Source organism: Oncorhynchus masou, chromosome 29 (assembly GCF_036934945.1).
Source record: "Oncorhynchus masou masou isolate Uvic2021 chromosome 29, UVic_Omas_1.1, whole genome shotgun sequence".
NCBI classification, from domain to species: domain Eukaryota; kingdom Metazoa; phylum Chordata; class Actinopteri; order Salmoniformes; family Salmonidae; genus Oncorhynchus; species Oncorhynchus masou.
In genome coordinates this window covers 102,603-125,347 of record NC_088240.1, presented here as the reverse complement: position 1 = coordinate 125,347, position 22,745 = coordinate 102,603, and the positions used below count along the sequence as shown (strand labels likewise).

Sequence of the window (22,745 nt, the reverse complement as noted above, 5' to 3'; positions counted from 1 at the left end):
GGATATGGAGAATGATATACTGTATACCAGGGGGATATACCAGGGGGATATGGAGAAATATGTACTGTATACCAGGGGAATATACCAGGGGGATATGGAGAAAGATATATTGTATACCAGGGGAATATACCAGGGGGATATGGAGAAAGATATACTGGGGGATATGGAGAATGATATACTGTATACCAGGGGGATATACCAGGGGGATATGGAGAAAGATATATTGTATACCAGGGGGATATGGAGAAAGATATAATGTATACCAGGGGAATATACCAGGGGGATATGGAGAAAGATATATTGTATACCAGGGATATATACCAGGAGGAAAGATATATTGTATACAAGGGGATATGGAGAAAGATATATTGTATACCAGGGGGATATGGAGAATGATATACTGTATACCAGGGGAATATACCAGGGGATATGGAGAAAGATATACTGAATACCAGGGGATATACCAGGGGGATATGGAGAAAGATATATGTATACTGTATACCAGGGGGATATGGAGAAAGATGTACTGTATACCAGGGGGATATGGAGAAAGATATACTGTATACCAGGGGGATATGGAGAAAGATATACTGAATACCAGGGGGATATACCAGGGGGATATGGAGAAAGATGTACTGAATACCAGGGGAATACGGATATATTGTATACCAGGGGATATGGAGAAAGATATACTGTATACCAGGGGAATATGGAGAAAGATATACTGAATACCAGGGGGATATGGAGAAAGATATACTGAATACCAGGGGGATATACCAGGGGGATATGGAGAATGATATACTGTATACCAGGGGGATATGGAGAAAGATGTACTGTATATACCAGGGGATATGGAGAAAGATGCACTGTATACCAGGGGGATATGGAGAATGATATACTGTATACCAGGGGGATATGGAGAATAAAAAGCAGTAGAACTGGCTTCCAGATGCACAGTTGAGTTCGAGGACTTTACGAGATGGGAGAAGTGTGAACCAGAGTATTAAGTCTATGTCTTACCCAGGTCCATGCTCTTGGAGGTCTTGGTGTGGTGGTACTGAAACTGGGCCAGCTGTGGTCCAGGGATGGGCCTAGTGGAGCGATCCCCTGGGGCTGGTCCAGGGATGGGCCTGGTGGAGCGATCCCCTGGGGCTGGTCCAGGGATGGGCCTGGTGGAGCGATCCCCTGGGGCTGGTCCAGGGATGGGCCTGGTGGAGCGATCCCCTGGGGCTGGTCCAGGGATGGGCCTGGTGGAGCGATCCCCTGGGGCTGGTCCAGGGATGGGCCTGGTGGAGCTATCCCCTGGGGCTGGTCCAGGGATGGGCCTAGTGGAGCGATCCCCTGGGGCTGGTCCAGGGATGGGCCTGGTGGAGCTATCCCCTGGGGCTGGTCCAGGGATGGGCCTGGTGGAGCTATCCCCTGGGGCTGGTCCAGGGATGGGCCTGACGGGGAGATATCCCCTGGGGCTGGTCCAGGGATCCTCCTGGGTGGAACTTCCATTAAAGACTGGAGAGGAGGGATGGGCCTGAGCAACCGAGGAAACATTATATGGAAAGTCTCCATTCAAAACGGCTGGTATTTCAGGACTGATGGGCCTAGTGGAAACGGAAAATCATTCAACTTTAATCTGGGGAGAGACTGGTCCTAGGGATGGGCAGAACTGGAGTTCAGGTGGTCCTGGGGAGGTCCAGGGCAATGCATTTCAACATCTCTATATTTAATTTACATTTCGTTTTGGATTTTAGCAGGACACTCTTATCCTGAGTGACTTACACTCAGGGCTTCCTTTCACAACGCAGAGTCACAGCGTTATAGAATTTACTCTGAACCAGACGTCATCTTTCACAACGCAGAGTCACAGCGTTATAGAATTTACTCTCAATCCGTTTACATCTTTCACAACGCAGAGTCACAGCGGGTGGAACTCTCCATTAAAGACTGGAGAATTTACTCTGAACCAGAGACTTTCACAGAGCAACCAGAGTCACGGAAACATTATATGGAAAGTCTCCATTCAAAAGTCACAGCGTTGTTATTTCAGGACTGACGGTGTATTTCTGGTGAAAACTCTGAAAAATCATTCAACAGAGTCACAGGATTTAATCTGGGCTGAGAGACTGTTGTGTACTAGGGTCAGGGCAGAACTGAAGAGAGTTCAGGTGGTTCTGTGGAAAGACGTTTACATCTTTTACAACATCACATCTCTATATTTAATTTAACATTTCATTTTGTCGTCATTTTACTCTGAACCAGGACACTCTTATCCTGAGTGACTTACAATCAGACGTTTACATCTTTCACAACATAGAGTCACAGCGTTATAGAATTTACTCTGAACCAGACGTTTACATCTTTCACAACATAGAGTCACAGCGTTATAGAATTTACTCTGAACCAGACGTTTACATCTTTCACAACGCAGAGTCACAGCGTTATATAATTTACTCTGAACAGACGTTTACATCTTTCACAACGCAGAGTCACAGCGTTATAGAATTTACTCTGAACCAGACGTTTACATCTTTCACAACGCAGAGTCACAGCGTTATAGAATTTACTCTGAACCAGACGTTTACATCTTTCACAACGCAGAGTCACAGCGTTATAGAATTTACTCTGAACCAGACGTTTACATCTTTCACAACGCAGAGTCACAGCGTTATAGAATTTACTCTGAACCAGACGTTTACATCTTTCACAACGCAGAGTCACAGCGTTATAGAATTTACTCTGAACCAGACGTTTACATCTTTCACAACGCAGAGTCACAGCGTTATAGAATTTACTCTGAACCAGACGTTTACATCTTTCACAACGCAGAGTCACAGCGTTATAGAATTTACTCTGAACCAGACGTTTACATCTTTCACAACGCAGAGTCACAGCGTTATAGAATTTACTCTGAACCAGACGTTTACATCTTTCACAACGCAGAGTCACAGCGTTATAGAATTTACTCTGAACCAGACGTTTACATCTTTCACAACGCAGAGTCACAGCGTTATAGAATTTACTCTGAACCAGACGTTTACATCTTTCACAACGCAGAGTCACAGCATTATAGAATTTACTCTGAACCAGACGTTTACATCATTCACAACGCAGAGTCACAGCGTTATAGAATTTACTCTGAACCAGACGTTTACATCTTTCACAACGCAGAGTCACAGCGTTATAGAATTTACTCTGAACCAGACTTTAAAAACGCAGAGTGACTCTGTGGATTTAAAAACCTGACTCTGTGGATATGTGTGTGTGTGTGTGTGTGTGTGTGTGTGTGTGTGTGTGTGTGTGTGTGTGTGTGTGTGTGTGTGTGTGTGTGTGTGTGTGTGTGTGTGTGTGTGTGTGTGTGTGTCTGTGTGTCTGTGTGTGTGTGTGTATGTGATAGTGAGACCACAGAGTTTCTAAACCCAGAGGCTCAACATCACAAGACTTCCAGGAATGCTTGGGTGGCAGACCAAACCGACCAGGCCAGAGTTTGGGGTTTCAGAAGTCGAGAGAAAAGTGAAAAATAAAGAATTCTTACATAGTTGTTTATTTTCTCTAAATCTAAAGACACAACCTAAAGTTGTTTAAAGTTTTAAATAGTTAATGTTATTAACTATCAACATCGTCACAAAGACACCTTTTCATTCATCTACAGTAGATACAGTAGTTATGTACAGAGTAGATATGTACAGTAGATATGTGCAGTAGATATGTACAGTAGATATGTACAGTAGATATGTAGAGTAGATATGTAGAGTAGATATGTAGAGTAGATATGTACAGTAGATATGTAGAGTAGATATGTAGAGTAGATATGTACAGTAGTTATGTACAGTAGATATGTAGAGTAGATATGTAGAGTAGATATGTACAGTAGATATGTACAGTAGATATGCACAGTAGATATGTAGAGTAGATATGTAGAGTAGATATGTAGAGTAGATATGTACAGTAGATATGTAGAGTAGATATGTAGAAAGAATAATTTATTTCAGCTTTCAGTAGATATGTACATATTTCTTTCATCATTTCCAGTAGATATGTGCAGTGGGTCAGAAGTTTACATACAGTCAATTAGTATTTGGTAGCATTGCCTTTAAATTGTTTAACAGTTGGGTCAAACGTTTTGTGTTGCCTTCCACAAGCTTTGCACAATAATTTGGGTGAATTTTGGCCCATTCCTCCTGACAGAGCTGGTGTAACTGAGTCAGGTTTGTAGGCCTCCTTGCTCGCACACGCTTTTTCAGTTCTGTACAGTAGATATGAATGTTCTATAGTACAGTAGATATTGTAGAGGGCTTTGTGATGGCCACTCCAATACCTTGACTTTGTTGTCCTTATGCCATTTTGACACAACTTTGGAAGTATTCTTGGGGTCATTGTCCATTATGGAAGACCTATTTGCAACCAAATTGAACTTCCTGACTTCCACACAACCCAACACAAATATAAAATAAAATATATATTGGTGCTTTATCTTTTCTACATACTTTAAATATTTAAATGTTTAGTTTATTTGAACACTGTTTGTACAGTAGTTATGTACAGTAGATATGTACAGTAGATATGTACAGTAGATATGTACAGTAGATATGTAGAGTAGATATGTACAGTAGTTATGTACAGTAGATATGTACAGTAGAAAAGAAATGTACTTAGATGGCCCACCCTGGGATTACAATGGTAGAAAAATATGTGTGATATGTACAGTGTATGTGTGAGTGTGTAGTGATGTGTGTATGTGTAGATGTGTGATATGTGTAGTGTGTAGTGTGTGTGTGTGATATGTACAGTAGATATGTACAGGATGGTAAGTATTGAACATGGGTTTCTGTCTATTTGATAGAGGAGCTGCATGAGGCTAGTAAGAGATATGTACAGAGTTATGTGCAGTAGATATGACAGTAGATATGTACAGTACATATGCACAGTAGATATGTGCAGTAGATATGTACAGTAGATATGTACAGAGATATGTATAGATATGTACACAGACATGTACAGTAGATATGTACACATATATGTACGTAGATATGTGCAGTACATGTACACACACACAGTAGATATGTACAGTACATGTACAGTAGATATGTACACAGATACATAGTACACATGTAGAGTAGATATGTACACAGATATGTACAGTAGATATGTACAGTAGAGCACAAACACTGAGCAGATATGTACAGGATGTTGAGAATGTGAGTAGTGTTGAGCAGTAGAGGAGTGTTGAGAGTTATGTACAGTAGATATGGGTATGTACAGTGATATGCAGGATGAGGATATGTGTTTATGAGCAGTAGATATGTTAGATATGTACAGTAGATATGTAGAGTAGATATGTACAGTAGATATGTAGAGTAGATATGTACAGTAGTTATGTACAGTAGATATGTACAGTAGATATGTACTAGATATGTGCAGTAGATATGTACAGTAGATATGTACTATATATGTCTCTGCAGTAGATATCTCATATGTCTCTATGTAGAGTAGATATGTCTGTTATGTACAGTAGATCTCTCTATGTCTCTCTCTGTCTACAGTATATATGTCTCTCTGCAGTAGTTATCTGTCAATTAAATTCAGTAGATATGGCTTTATTGGCATGGGAAACATGTGGTAACATTGCAAAGGAAGTGAGGTAGATAATATACAAAAGTGTAATAAACAGTAGATATGTACAGTAAATATTGCACAGTAATATGTACAGTATATATGTAAACAGTAGATATGTAACAGTAATATTACAGATACAGAGTAATTTGTACAACATATAAAGTACATATATATGTCATATGTCTATTACAATGTTGTAACAATGTACAAATGGTTAAAGGACACAAGATAAAATAAATAAGCATAAATATGAGTTGTATTTACAATGGTGTTTGTTCTTCACTGGTTGCCCTTTTCTCATGGCAACAGGTCACAAATCTTGCTGCTCTGATGGCACACTGTGGAATTTACAGTAGTTATGTACAGTAGATATGGGTAGATTGTATCAAATATGTGAGTTATGTGCAGTAGTTATTTTATGTAATTCTTTGTGGATCTGTGTAATCTGACAGTAGATATGTACAGAATATGTGCAGTAGATATGTCTCTCTAATATGGTCATACATTGGGCAGGAGGTTAGGAAGTGCAGCTCAGTTTCCACCTCATTTTGTGGGCAGTGAGCACATAGCCTGTCTTCTCTTGAGAGCCATGTCTCTATGTACTAGATATGTCTCTGTATTATGTGCTCTCTGTCTCTCTATGTACCGTCTCTGTATCTCTCTATGTACAGTAGTTATGTACAGTAGATATGTACAGTAGATTTGCACTCTGTACAGTACCATATGTACACATTCGAGTAGATTGTAGAGTATTTAGAGTTATCTAGAGTAGATATCTTATGTACAGAGTAGATATGTACAGAGTAGATATGTACAGTGTTATGTACATTCAGTAGATATGTACTGCTGTACAGAGTGTTTGTAGATATGTAGAGTAGATATGTAGAGGATATGATTAATATCCCTGCTTTAACGATATGTAGAGTAGATATTAATCCATCACCGCCGTCTTATTTACTACTAAGCTTCGCTAGATATGTGTGGTTCCCCCATGGAGGTTTACACATCCTCTTATCTCGTTATGCCATCGACTATGATCAGCTGTTCCAGTCATATGCCGTGTGTGGCGGAAGTGTACAGTGTTATGTACAGTTATGTAGGAGCTGTAAGTAGATATGTACATAATATGTACTAGATATGTACAGGGTTTATGTACAGTCATAAAGAATAATTTATTTCAGATCACATTGTAGGTCACGGTGCTACTACAGAAATTATTTTGAGCTTCATTTAGTTTAACTCTTTTTGTGTTGCCTTCCAGTCCACGGGTGCTCTCCTGACAGAAACATTTGTAGGCCTCTTGCTCGCACAGCTTCATTTAGTCCTGTTCTTTATAGTCCAATACGACTTTGCTGTCCTTACCAGAAACATTTCTTGGGGTCAGTCCATTAGGAAGACCTATTTGCAACCAAACTTTAACTCCTGACTTCCAGAAAACACAAATTTAAAATATATATTGGTGCTCATCTTTTCTACATACTTTAAATATTTAAATGTTTAGTTTATTTGAACACTGTTTGGCCCCGAAAAGTGCCCACTGGGATTACAGAAACATTTTGAGCTTCATTTAGTCCTCTTTGTAGTCCACGGTGCTCTACATGGTAAACATGCTGAGCTTCATTTAGTGGAATCCTGACTTGATACAGCACACAGCACAAACACTGCATTCATTATCACACACACACACACACACACACACACACACACACACACACACACACACACACACACACACACACACACACACACACACACACACACACACACACCACACACACACACACACACACACACACACACAGACAAACATGAGCAGCGAGGGTGTTGAGAAACATGTTGAGCATTTTGAGAAGAGTCTTTGTAGTCCACGGTGCTCTGAGAAACATTCTGAGTCTTCATTTAGTCCTCTTTATAGTCCTCTCTGTCTCTCTCTGTCTGCTCTACAGAAACATTCTAAGGGGCTTTATTTAGTCCTCTTTGTAGATAATATACAAAAGTGCTAAACAAAAATTAACAGTAAACATTACTAAGAAATTCATTTAAAGACATTACATATGTCATATTAAATATGTCTATACAATGTTGTAACAATGTACAAATGGTTAAAGGACAGAAAAATAAATAAGCATTTTTGATTTACAATGGTGTTTGTTCTTCATTTAGTCCTCTTTATAGTCACACGGTGCTCTGATGGCAGAAACATTCTATGGGAGTTTCATTTTTTGTCCTCTTTATAGTCCACAGTGCTCTACATTGGGCAGGAAACATTTTGAGCTTCATTTAGTCCTCTTTATAGTCCACGTATCTCTCTCTGCTCTACAGAAACATTCTAAGCTTCATTTTAGTCCTCTTTATAGTCCACAGTTCCACAGACCATCACATTCATATGTGTCTGCTGGAGTGTTTGTAGAGCGGCACGGAGGATATGATTAATATCCCTGCTTTAGTTAATCCATCACCGTCCTCTTTATAGTCCACGGTGCTCTACAGAAACATTCTAAGCTTCATTTAGTCCTCTTTATAGTCCACAGTGCTCTACAGAAACATTTTGAGCTTCATTTAGTCCTCTTTATAGTCCACGGTGCTCTACAGAAACATTCTGAGCTTAATTTAGTCCTCTTTATAGTCCACAGTGCTCTACAGAAACATTCTGAGCTTAATTTAGTCCTCTTTATAGTCCACGGTGCTCTACAGAAACATGCTGAGCTTCATTTAGTCCTCTTTATAGTTCACGGTGCTCTACAGAAACATTTTGAGCTTCATTTAGTCCTCTTTATAGTCCACGGTGCTCTACAGAAACATGCTGAGCTTCATTTAGTCCTCTTTATAGTCCACGGTGCTCTACAGAAACATTTTGAGCTTCATTTAGTCCTCTTTATAGTCCACAGTGCTCTACAGAAACATTCTAAGCTTCATTTAGTCCTCTTTATAGTCCACGGTGCTCTACAGAAACATTCTGAGCTTCATTTAGTCCTCTTTATAGTCCACGGTGCTCTACAGAAACATTTTGAGCTTCATTTAGTCCTCTTTATAGTCCACGGTGCTCTACAGAAACATTGTGAGCTTCATTTAGTCCTCTTTATAGTCCACGGTGCTCTACAGAAACATTCTAAGCTTCATTTAGTCCTCTTTATAGTCCACGGTGCTCTACAGAAACATTCAATCATAGAGTGCCTTCATAAAGTATTCATCAAATTTGGCAGCGATTACAGCTGTGAGTCTTTTGGGGTAAGTCTCTCTCCTCTCTCTCTCTCTCTCTCTTCTCTCTCTCTCTCTCTCTCTCTCTCTCTCTCTCTCTCTCTCCCCCTATCCCTCTCTCTGTCTCTCTCTCTCCCTCTCTCTCTCTACCTGTCTCTCTCTCTCACCATCTCTCTCTCTGCCTCTGGCTCTCTCTCTCACCATCTCTCTCTCTCACTATGTCTTTCTCTCTTTCTTTCTCTCACCTTCCACCCCTTCCACACACCATCACATTCATATGCGTCTGCTAGAGTGTTTGCAGAGCGACACAGAAAATATTATTAATATTAATATCAATAAAATAAACTCTTCAATTTCAGCGAACTTGGTTGTTGATCATTGCTAGACAGCCATTTTCAAATCTTTCCATAGATCTTCATGTCAAAACTGTAACTAGCCCACTTAGGAACATTCACTGTCTTCTTGGTAACCAACTCCAGTGTAGATTTGGCCTTGTGTTTTAGGTTATTGTCCTGCTGAAAGGTGAATTTGTCTCCCAGTGTCTGTTGGAAAGCAGACTGATCCAGGTTTTCCTCTAGGATTTTGACTGTGCTTATAGCTATATTCTGTTTATTTTTATAGAGAGAAAAGAGACTCATAGGTCTTGCCGATGACCAGCATACCCATAACATGATGCAGCCACCACTAAACTTCAAAACATGAAGTGGTACTCAGTGATGTGTTGGATTTGCCCCAAACATAACACTTTGTATTCAGTTGAAAAAGTTATTTAGTGCCTTATTGCACATTTTGGAATATTCTTTCTTCTGTACAGACATCCTTCTTTCCACTCTGTCATTTAGGTTCGTATTGTGGAGTAACTAGAATGTTGTTGATCCATCCTCAGTTTTATCCTATCACAGCCATTCAACTCATCATCATTGAACTCATGGTGGCTTCCTTCCCCCCAATCAAAAGTGTAATTAACAGCTTTATATTGCTCAAAGGGATATTCAGTGTTATTACTGTGTTTTACCCATCTACCAATTGGTGTTCTTCTTTGAGAGGCATTGGAAAACCTCCTTGGTCTTTGTTGTTGAATCTATGCTTGAAATTCACTACTCGACTGAGGGACCTTAAAGACAATTACATGTATTTATTTATATTTTATTTGACCTTTTTTAACCAGGCAAGTCAGTTAAGAACATATTCCTATTTTCAATGACGCCTAGGAACAGTGGGTTAACTGCCTGTTCAGGGGTTTGTACCTTGTCAGCTTGGGGGTTTGACCTCGCAACCTTCCGGTTACTAGTCCAACGCTCTAACCACTAGGCTAGGTATGGGAAACAGATATGGGATAATCATTCAAAACCACTTTTATTGCACACAGGTTGAGGCCATACATGTTATGTGACTGGTTAAGAAATGTATCAAATCAAATGTACACCTGCATTTATTTAGGCTTGTCATAACAAAGGGGATGAAGACGTATTGACTAAAGACATTTCATTTTTTAAATGTTTATTATTTTGTATTAAAAAAAATCCAATTGGACATTTTGTGGGGTATTGTGTGTGAATCGGTGAATCTCAAATTAATCCATTTTAAATTCAAATGTGGAAAAAGCAATACTACCAGATTACCACCAGAGTTAACAACACTACCAGATTACCAACAAATTACCACCAGAGCTAGCAATACTACCAGATTACCACCAGAGTTAGCAACACTACCAGATTACCAACAAATTACCACCAGAGCTAGCAATACTACCAGATTACCACCAGAGTTAGCAACACTACCAGATTACCAACAAATTACCACCAGAGCTAGCAATACTACCAGATTACCACCAGAGCTAGCAATACTACCAGATTACCACCAGAGCTAGCAATACTACCAGATTACCACCAGAGTTAGCAACACTACCAGATTACCAACAAATTACCACCAGAGCTAGCAATACTACCAGATTACCACCAGAGCTAGCAATACTACCAGATTACCACCAGAGCTAGCAATACTACCAGATTACCACCAGAGTTAGCAACACTACCAGATTACCAACAAATTACCACCAGAGCTAGCAATACTACCAGATTACCACCAGAGTTAGCAACACTACCAGATTACCACCAGATTACCACCAGAGCTAGCAATACTACCAGATTACCACCAGAGATAGCAATACTACTAGATTACCACCAGAACTAGCAACACTACCAGATTACTATCAGATTACCACCAGAGCTAGCAATACTATCAGATTACAACCAGAGATAGCAATACTACCAGATTACCACCAGAACTAGCAACACTACCAGATTACTATCAGATTACCACCAGAGCTAGTAATACTACCAGATTACAACCAAATGACCACCGGATTACCACCAGAGCTAGCAATACTGTCAGATTACCACCAGAGCTAGCGATACGATGAGATTACCACCAGATTACCACCAGACTTTGCCTATCAGATTCAATTTGACTTGGCCAACCAGATTCAATTTGACTTGGCCAACCAGATTCAATTTGACTTGGCCAACCAGATTCAATTTGACTCGGCCAACCAGATTCAATTTGACTCGGCCAACCAGATTCAATTTGACTTGGCCAACCAGATTCAATTTGACATGGCCAACCAGATTCAATTTGACTTGGCCAACCAGATTCAATTTGACTTGGCCAACCAGATTCAATTTGACTTGGCCAACCAGATTCAATTTGACATGGCCAACCAGATTCAATTTGACATGGCCAACCAGATTCAATTTGACTTGGCCAACCAGATTCAATTTGACATGGCCAACCAGATTCAATTTGACATGGCCAACCAGATTCAATTTGACTTGGCCAACCAGATTCAATTTGACTTGGCCAACCAGATTCAATTTGACTTGGCCAACCAGATTCAATTTGACTTGGCCAACCAGATTCAATTTGACTTGGCCAACCAGATTCAATTTGACTTGGACAACCAAATGAATTTTTGACTTGGCCAACCAAATTAATTTTTGACTTAGTCAACCAGATTCATTTTGACTTGGCCAACCAGATTCATTTTGACATGGCCCAAAAAATTAATTTTGACTTGGCCAACCAGATTCAATTTGACTCAGCCAACCAGATTCTATTTGACTCGGCCAACCAGATTCTATTTGACTCGGCCAACCAGATTCAATTTGACTCGGCCAACCAGATTCAATTTGACTTGGCCAACCAGATTCAATTTGACTTGGCCAACCAGATTCAATTTGACTTGGCCTACAAAAACAATAACAATGTCTCACACAAGCAGCCTTCCTTTGGTCGCTTGTAATCAGGACATCTGGTTAACAGATATCAGCATATGTGTCACGGTTTTCATAAGGTGAAGGAGAGTCGGACCAAACTGCAGCGTGTATATTGTGATCCATGTTTAATAAAACAAACGTAACACGAATCCAAAACACAAACCCTACAAAACAATAAATGTAATGAAAACCGAAACAGCCTAAACTGGTGCAAACTAACACATGATAAGGACGTCAAGAAACTCAGGAAAATCACCCACAATACAACCAAAGAATATGGCTGCCTAAATATGGTTCCCAATCAGAGACAACGATAAGCACCTGCCTCTGATTGAGAACCACTCCAGACAGCCATAGACTTTGCTAGATAACCCCACTAGCTACAATCCCAAATACATACACACCAAAGCCCCAAGACAAAACACACCACAATACAAAAACTCCATGCCACACCCTGGCCTGACCCAATACATGAAGAAAAACACAAAATACTTAGACCAGGGCGTGACAATATGTAAGATATCGTTAACTACTTGAATACATTATTCTACATATGCCTGTGTAAAAACGTGTTTAATTGTGACTTCGCTGACTGTGCTACCCTCTTGGTATTATACATACTGAACGTGGACAACTACATTAGACACTCGGTATGTCTCAGATGGCACCCTATTCCCTACATAGTGCACTACTTTAGACCAGGAACCTATGGGCCCTACTCAAAAAGTTGTGCACTATATAGAGAATAGGGTGCCATTTCAAAGAGGGACTCATGTTAAGTAGTCTAGCACACTACAATGTGTACGCTAATAACATGCCCTAGATACAATTCATTACATCAACATTAACGATTCCAAGGTTAGGACTGTTTATCCAAATCAAAACTCAAGTATATACAGGCAGACCAAGACAGATATATATATATATATATATATATACAGATAGAGAGAGACAGAGAGAGACAGAGACAGAGAGAGACAGAGACAGAGAGAGAGAGAGAGAGAAAGAAAGAGAGAAAAGACAGAAACAGAGAGACAGAGACATATAGAGAGACAGACAGAGAGAGAGACAGAGACAGAGACAGACAGAGAGACAGAGAGAGAGAGACAGAGAGAGAGAGAGAGACCCAACCAAATCATGAGAAAACAAAAATATAATTACTTGACACATTGGAAAGTATTAACAAAAAAACAGAGCAAACTAGAATGCTATTTGGCGCTAAACAGAGAGTACACAGCGGCAGAATACCTGACCACTGTGACTGACCCAAAATTAAGGAAAGCTTTGACTATGTACAGACTCAGCGAGCATAGCCTTGCTATTGAGAAAGGCCGCCGTAGGCAGACATGGCTCTGAAGAGAAGACAGGCTATGTGCAAACTGCCCACAAAATGAGGTGGAAACTGAGCTGCACTTCCTACCTCCTGCCCAAATGTATGACCATATTAGAGAGACATATTTCCCTCAGATTACACAGATCCACAAAGAATTTGAAAACAAATCCAATTTTGATAAACTCCCATATCTACTGGGTGAAATTCCACAGTGTGCCATCAGAGCAGCAAGATTTGTGACCTGTTGCCACGAGAAAAGGGCAACCAGTGAAGAACACACACCATTGTAAATAAAACCCATATTTATGCTTATTTATTTTATTTTGTGTCCTTTAACCATTTATACATTGTTAAAACACTGTATAGATATATATAATATGACATTTGTAATGTCTTTATTGTTTTGAAACTTCTGTATTTGTAATGTTTACTGTTAATTTCTATTGTTTATTTCACTTTTGAATATTATCTACCTCACTTGCTTTGGCAATGTTAACACATGTTACCCATGCCAATAAAACCCCTTGAATTGAATTGACAGAGAGAGACAGCAGAGAGAGAGAGAGAGACAGAGAGAGAGACAGAGAGAGAGACAGAGACAGAGAGACAGAGAGAGAGACAGAGAGAGACAGAGAGAGAGAGAGAGAGAGAGAGAGAGAGAGAGAGAGAGAGAGAGAGACACACAGAGAGAGACAGACAGACAGAGAGACAGACAGACAGAGAGACACAGAGAGAGAGACAGAGACAGAGAGAGACAGAGAGAGACAGACAGACAGAGAGAGACAGAGAGACTACTACTCCTCTAGTAAGGGAGAACCTCTCAAAGATTATGCCTCTATTGAAGAGTTGTTGGGTCTGAGATAGAAAGAACTATAAAAAACATATATTATAATATCCAAGAATAAACATGATGTGTTGTCTAGCTGGTTGGTGCTCTGTATCAACATGATGTTGTGTTGTCTAGCTGGTTGGTGCTCTGAATCAACATGATGTTGTGTTGTCTAGCTGGTTGGTGCTCTGAATCAACATGATGTTGTGTTGTCTAGCTGGTTGGTGCTATGAATCAACATGATGTTGTGTTGTCTAGCTGGTTGGTGCTCTGAATCAACATGATGTTGTGTTGTCTAGCTGGTTGGTGCTCTGAATCAACATGATGTTGTGTTGTCTAGCTGGTTGGTGCTCTGAATCAACATGATGTTGTGTTGTCTAGCTGGTTGGTGCTCTGAATCAACATGATGTTGTGTTGTCTAGTGTTGTTGTCTGAATCAACATGGTTTGCTCAACATGAATCAACATGATGTTGTGTTGTCTAGCTGGTTGGTGCTCTGAATCAACATGATGTTGTGTTGTCTAGCTGGTTGGTGCTCTGAATCAACATGATGTTGTGTTGTCTAGCTGGTTGGTGCTCTGAATCAACATGATGTTGTGTTGTCTAGCTGGTTGGTGCTCTGAATCAACATGATGTTGTGTTGTCTAGCTGGTTGGTGCTCTGAATCAACATGATGTTGTGTTGTCTAGCTGGTTGGTGCTCTGAATCAACATGATGTTGTGTTGTCTAGCTGGTTGGTGCTCTGAATCAACATGATGTTGTGTTGTCTAGCTGGTTGGTGCTCTGAATCAACATGATGTTGAATCAACATGATGTTGTCTAGCTGGTTGGTGCTCTGAATCAACATGATGTTGTGTTGTCTAGCTGGTTGGTGCTCTGAATCAACATGATGTTGTGTTGTCTAGCTCTCTGAATCAACATGATGTTGTGTTGTCTAGCTGGTTGGTGCTCTGAATCAACATGATGTTGTGTTGTCTAGCTGGTTGGTGCTCTGAATCAACATGATGTTGTGTTGTCTAGCTGGTTGGTGCTCTGAATCAACATGATGTTGTGTTGTCTAGCTGGTTGGTGCTCTGAATAAACATGTGAACTACTGCTAGGTAAGGCAGTTACTGTAGCTAGGTGAGGTAGCTAGGTGAGATAGCTAGGTATTGTAGCTAGGTCATGTTTATTTATATATTTATTCATTTTATTTCACCTTTATTTAACCAGGTAGGCAAGTTGAGAACACGTTCTCATTTACAATTGCGCCCTGGCCTAGGTTATGTAGCTAGGTAGAGTAGCTAGGTATTGTAGCTAGGTAAGGTAGCTAGTTAAGGTAGCTATATTTAACAGGTATCATTAATGTAACCATGAAAGACGAAGAAGAGGGAAAAAATGCTGACAGTAGCACAGAGTCAGATATACATTAGACATGCTAACATGTACATGCTATGTGCTAGCATGCTAACCAGCACAGTGTTAGATATACAGTAAAAATGCTAACATGTACATGCTATGTGCTAGCATGCTAACCAGCACAGTGTCAGATATACAGTAGACATGCTAATATGTACATGCTATGCGCTAGCACGCTAAGTAGCACAGGTATGTGCTAACTCACCATTAGATCTCTCATAGATGACGTTGTTGACCACAGGCAGCTGGGCTGAGGTGTTAGCTGATCTGGCTGGGCAGCTGACAGAGGCATCAAAACACTGGTTCGAAGGGACAAATGGATCCTGTCAGAGAGAAGAATCATACTGCCACCATTAACATCACGATCATGAGATGGAGATAGAGACCAACAACGTCAGCAAAGCTTCACACCATATTTCAAACCAGGGTCATGAGAATGTGATATGACAGAAATATATATATGTTTTAAACTCTCCAGCAACAACATTAACAACGTCGGTGAGTTTTCTGACCAAAATAAGAGACCAGACACTGAACAGATCTATACAGGAAAAAAATCCTAAACCGTTAAACCATTCTAAAATATACATCTTTCTTCCAGACTCAAAGGTCTGGACAAACAACTGTTGTGTTATTGTGGTCACACGTTCACTGTCCTGTTCACTGAGATGGGACAACTCTAACCTACTGTACTGATGATAACTAGAGGACAACTCTACCCTACTGTACTGCTGTTAACTAGAGGACAACTCTACCCTACTGTACTGATGTTAACTAGAGGACAACTCTACCCTACTGTACTGCTGTTAACTAGAGGACAACTCTACCCTACTGTACTGATGTTAACTAGAGGACAACTCTACCCTACTGTACTGATGTTAACTAGAGGACAACTCTACCCTACTGTACTGATGTTAACTAGAGGACAACTCTACCCTACTGTACTGATGTTAACTAGAGGACAACTCTACCCTACTGTACTGCTGTTAACTAGAGGACAACTCTACCCTACTGTACTGATGTTAACTAGAGGACAACTCTACCCTACTGTACTGATGTTAACTAGAGGACAACTCTACCCTACTGTACTGATGTTAACTAGAGGACAACTCTACCCTACTGTACTGCTGTTAACTAGAGGACAACTCTACCCTACTGTACTGATGTTAACTAGAGGACAACTCTACCCTACTGTACTGATGTTAACTAGAGGACAACTCTACCCTACTGTACTGATGTTAACTAGAGGACAACTCTACCCTACTGTACTGATGTTAACGAGAGGACAACTCTACCCTACTGTACTGACGTTAACTAGAGGACAACTCTACCCTACTGTACTGATGTTAACTAGAGGACAACTCTACCCTACTGTACTGATGTTAACTAGAGGACAACTCTACCCTACTGTACTGCTGTTAACTAGAGGACAACTCTACCCTACTGTACTGATGTTAACTAGAGGACAACTCTACCCTACAGTACTGATGTTAACTAGAGGACAACTCTACCCTACTGTACTGATGTTAACTAGAGGACAACTCTACCCTACTGTACTGCTGTTAACTAGAGGACAACTCTACCCTACTGTACTGATGTTAACTAGAGGACAACTCTACCCTACTGTACTGCTGTTAACTAGAGGACAACTCTACCCTACTGTACTGATGTTAACTAGAGGACAACTCTACCCTACTGTACTGCTGTTAACTAGAGGACAACTCTACCCTACTGTACTGATGTTAACTAGAGGACAACTCTACCCTACTATACTGATGTTAACTAGAGGACAACTCTACCCTACTGATGTTAACTAGAGGACAACTCTACCCTACTGTACTGATGTTAACTAGAGGACAACTCTACCCTACTGTACTGATGTTAACTAGAGGACAACTCTACCCTACTGTACTGATGTTAACTAGAGGACAACTCTACCCTACTGTACTGATGTTAACTAGAGGACAACTCTACCCTACTGTACTGCTGTTAACTGGAAGACAACTCTACCCTACTGTACTGATGTTAACTAGAGGACAACTCTACCCTACTGTACTGCTGTTAACTAGAGGACAACTCTACCCTACTGTACTGATGTTAACTAGAGGACAACTCTACCCTACTATACTGATGTTAACTAGAGGACAACTCTACCCTACTGTACTGATGTTAACTAGAGGACAACTCTACCCTACAGTACTGATGTTAACTAGAGGACAACTCTACCCTACTGTACTGATGTTAACTAGAGGACAACTCTACCCTACTGTACTGATGTTAACTAGAGGACAACTCTACCCTACTGTACTGATGTTAACTAGAGGACAACTCTACCCTACTGTACTGCTGTTAACTAGAGGACAACTCTACCCTACTGTACTGATGTTAACTAGAGGACAACTCTACCCTACTGTACTGCTGTTAACTAGAGGACAACTCTACCCTACTGTACTGATGTTAACTAGAGGACAACTCTACCCTACTGTACTGATGTTAACTAGAGGACAACTCTACCCTACTGTACTGCTGTTAACTAGAGGACAACTCTACCCTACTGTACTGATGTTAACTAGAGGACAACTCTACCCTACTGTACTGATGTTAACTAGAGGACAACTCTACCCTACTGTACTGATGTTAACTAGAGGACAACTCTACCCTACTGTACTGATGTTAACTAGAGGACAACTCTACCCTTCTGTACTGATGTTAACTAGAGGACAACTCTACCCTACTGTACTGATGTTAACTAGAGGACAACTCTACCCTACTGTACTGATGTTAACTAGAGGACAACTCTACCCTACTGTACTGATGTTAACTAGAGGACAACTCTACCCTACTGTACTGATGTTAACTAGAGGACAACTCTACCCTACTGTACTGCTGTTAACTAGAGGACAACTCTACCCTACTGTACTGATGTTAACTAGAGGACAACTCTACCCTACTGTACTGATGTTAACTAGAGGACAACTCTAACCTACTGTACTGATGTTAACTAGAGGACAACTCTACCCTACTGTACTGATGTTAACTAGAGGACAACTCTACCCTACTGTACTGATGTTAACTAGAGGACAACTCTACCCTACTGTACTGCTGTTAACTAGAGGACAACTCTACCCTACTGTACTGATGTTAACTAGAGGACAACTCTACCCTACTGTACTGCTGTTAACTAGAGGACAACTCTACCCTACTGTACTGCTGTTAACTAGAGGACAACTCTACCCTACTGTACTGATGTTAACTAGAGGACAACTCTACCCTACTGTACTGATGTTAACTAGAGGACAACTCTACCCTACTGTACTGCTGTTAACTAGAGGACAACTCTACCCTTCTGTACTGATGTTAACTAGAGGACAACTCTACCCTACTGTACTGATGTTAACTAGAGGACAACTCTACCCTACTGATGTTAACTAGAGGACAACTCTACCCTACTGTACTGATGTTAACTAGAGGACAACTCTACCCTACTGTACTGATGTTAACTAGAGGACAACTCTACCCTACTGTACTGCTGTTAACTAGAGGACAACTCTACCCTACTGTACTGATGTTAACTAGAGGACAACTCTACCCTACTATACTGATGTTAACTAGAGGACAACTCTACCCTACTGATGTTAACTAGAGGACAACTCTACCCTACTGTACTGATGTTAACTAGAGGACAACTCTACCCTACTGTACTGATGTTAACTAGAGGACAACTCTACCCTACTGTACTGATGTTAACTAGAGGACAACTCTACCCTACTGTACTGATGTTAACTAGAGGACAACTCTACCCTACTGTACTGCTGTTAACTGGAAGACAACTCTACCCTACTGTACTGATGTTAACTAGAGGACAACTCTACCCTACTGTACTGCTGTTAACTAGAGGACAACTCTACCCTACTGTACTGATGTTAACTAGAGGACAACTCTACCCTACTATACTGATGTTAACTAGAGGACAACTCTACCCTACTGTACTGATGTTAACTAGAGGACAACTCTACCCTACAGTACTGATGTTAACTAGAGGACAACTCTACCCTACTGTACTGATGTTAACTAGAGGACAACTCTACCCTACTGTACTGATGTTAACTAGAGGACAACTCTACCCTACTGTACTGATGTTAACTAGAGGACAACTCTACCCTACTGTACTGCTGTTAACTAGAGGACAACTCTACCCTACTGTACTGATGTTAACTAGAGGACAACTCTACCCTACTGTACTGCTGTTAACTAGAGGACAACTCTACCCTACTGTACTGATGTTAACTAGAGGACAACTCTACCCTACTGTACTGATGTTAACTAGAGGACAACTCTACCCTACTGTACTGCTGTTAACTAGAGGACAACTCTACCCTACTGTACTGATGTTAACTAGAGGACAACTCTACCCTACTGTACTGATGTTAACTAGAGGACAACTCTACCCTACTGTACTGATGTTAACTAGAGGACAACTCTACCCTACTGTACTGATGTTAACTAGAGGACAACTCTACCCTTCTGTACTGATGTTAACTAGAGGACAACTCTACCCTACTGTACTGATGTTAACTAGAGGACAACTCTACCCTACTGTACTGATGTTAACTAGAGGACAACTCTACCCTACTGTACTGATGTTAACTAGAGGACAACTCTACCCTACTGTACTGATGTTAACTAGAGGACAACTCTACCCTACTGTACTGCTGTTAACTAGAGGACAACTCTACCCTACTGTACTGATGTTAACTAGAGGACAACTCTACCCTACTGTACTGATGTTAACTAGAGGACAACTCTAACCTACTGTACTGATGTTAACTAGAGGACAACTCTACCCTACTGTACTGATGTTAACTAGAGGACAACTCTACCCTACTGTACTGATGTTAACTAGAGGACAACTCTACCCTACTGTACTGCTGTTAACTAGAGGACAACTCTACCCTACTGTACTGATGTTAACTAGAGGACAACTCTACCCTACTGTACTGCTGTTAACTAGAGGACAACTCTACCCTACTGTACTGCTGTTAACTAGAGGACAACTCTACCCTACTGTACTGATGTTAACTAGAGGACAACTCTACCCTACTGTACTGATGTTAACTAGAGGACAACTCTACCCTACTGTACTGCTGTTAACTAGAGGACAACTCTACCCTTCTGTACTGATGTTAACTAGAGGACAACTCTACCCTACTGTACTGATGTTAACTAGAGGACAACTCTACCCTACTGATGTTAACTAGAGGACAACTCTACCCTACTGTACTGATGTTAACTAGAGGACAACTCTACCCTACTGTACTGATGTTAACTAGAGGACAACTCTACCCTACTGTACTGATGTTAACTAGAGGACAACTCTACCCTACTGTACTGATGTTAACTAGAGGACAACTCTACCCTACTGTACTGATGTTAACTAGAGGACAACTCTACCCTACTGTACTGCTGTTAACTAGAGGACAACTCTACCCTTCTGTACTGATGTTAACTAGAGGACAACTCTACCCTACTGTACTGCTGTTAACTAGAGGACAACTCTACCCTACTGTACTGATGTTAACTAGAGGACAACTCTACCCTACTGTACTGATGTTAACTAGAGGACAACTGTACCCTACTATACTGATGTTAACTAGAGGACAACTCTACCCTACTGTACTGATGTTAACTAGAGGACAACTCTACCCTACTGTACTGCTGTTAACTAGAGGACAACTCTACCCTACTGTACTGATGTTAACTAGAGGACAACTCTACCCTACTGTACTGATGTTAACTGGAGGACAACTCTACCCTACTGTACTGATGTTAACTAGAGGACAACTCTACCCTACTGTACTGATGCTAACTAGAGGACAACTCTACCCTACTATACTGATGTTAACTAGAGGACAACTCTACCCTACTGTACTGATGTTAACTAGAGGACAACTCTACCCTACTGTACTGCTGTTAACTAGAGGACAACTCTACCCTACTGTACTGATGTTAACTAGAGGACAACTCTACTCTACTGTACTGATGTTAACTGGAGGACAACTCTACCCTACTGTACTGATGTTAACTAGAGGACAACTCTACCCTACTATACTGATGTTAACTAGAGGACAACTCTACCCTACTGTACTGATGTTAACTAGAGGACAACTCTACCCTACTGTACTGCTGTTAACTAGAGGACAACTCTACCCTACTGTACTGCTGTTAACTAGAGGACAACTCTACCCTACTGTACTGATGTTAACTAGAGGACAACTCTACCCTACTGTACTGATGTTAACTGGAGGACAACTCTACCCTACTGTACTGCTGTTAACTAGAGGACAACTCTACCCTACTGTACTGCTGTTAACTAGAGGACAACTCTACCCTACTGTACTGATGTTAACTAGAGGACAACTCTACCCTACTGTACTGCTGTTAACTAGAGGACAACTCTACCCTACTGTACTGATGTTAACTAGAGGACAACTCTACCCTACTGTACTGATGTTAACTAGAGGACAACTCTACCCTACTGTACTGATGTTAACTAGAGGACAACTCTACCCTACTGTACTGATGTTAACTAGAGGACAACTCTACCCTACTGTACTGATGTTAACTAGAGGACAACTCTACCCTACTGTACTGATGTTAACTAGAGGACAACTCTACCCTACTGTACTGATGTTAACTAGAGGACAACTCTACCCTACTGTACTGCTGTTAACTAGAGGACAACTCTACCCTACTGTACTGATGTTAACTAGAGGACAACTCTACCCTACTGTACTGCTGTTAACTAGAGGACAACTCTACCCTACTGTACTGATGTTAACTAGAGGACAACTCTACCCTACTGTACTGATGTTAACTAGAGGACAACTCTACCCTACTGTACTGCTGTTAACTAGAGGACAACTCTACCCTACTGTACTGATGTTAACTAGAGGACAACTCTACCCTACTGTACTGCTGTTAACTAGAGGACAACTCTACCCTTCTGTACTGATGTTAACTAGAGGACAACTCTACCCTACTGTACTGATGTTAACTAGAGGACAACTCTACCCTACTGATGTTAACTAGAGGACAACTCTACCCT

General features: G+C 40.8%; 1 protein-coding gene across 1 annotated transcript in view; it reads right to left on the bottom strand.

The window, feature by feature from the left end:
• LOC135521325 (partitioning defective 3 homolog B-like) overlaps positions 1-22,745 on the bottom strand; it is a 164,586-nt gene that overhangs the window by 49,728 nt on the left and 92,113 nt on the right. The window contains exons 9-10 of the mRNA XM_064947242.1: positions 15,846-15,963; positions 1,021-1,506 (exon numbers count right to left, since the gene is read on the bottom strand). Coding sequence (XP_064803314.1) covers positions 1,021-1,506; positions 15,846-15,963 — 604 coding nt within the window. The remainder of the gene's footprint in view (positions 1-1,020; positions 1,507-15,845; positions 15,964-22,745) is intronic.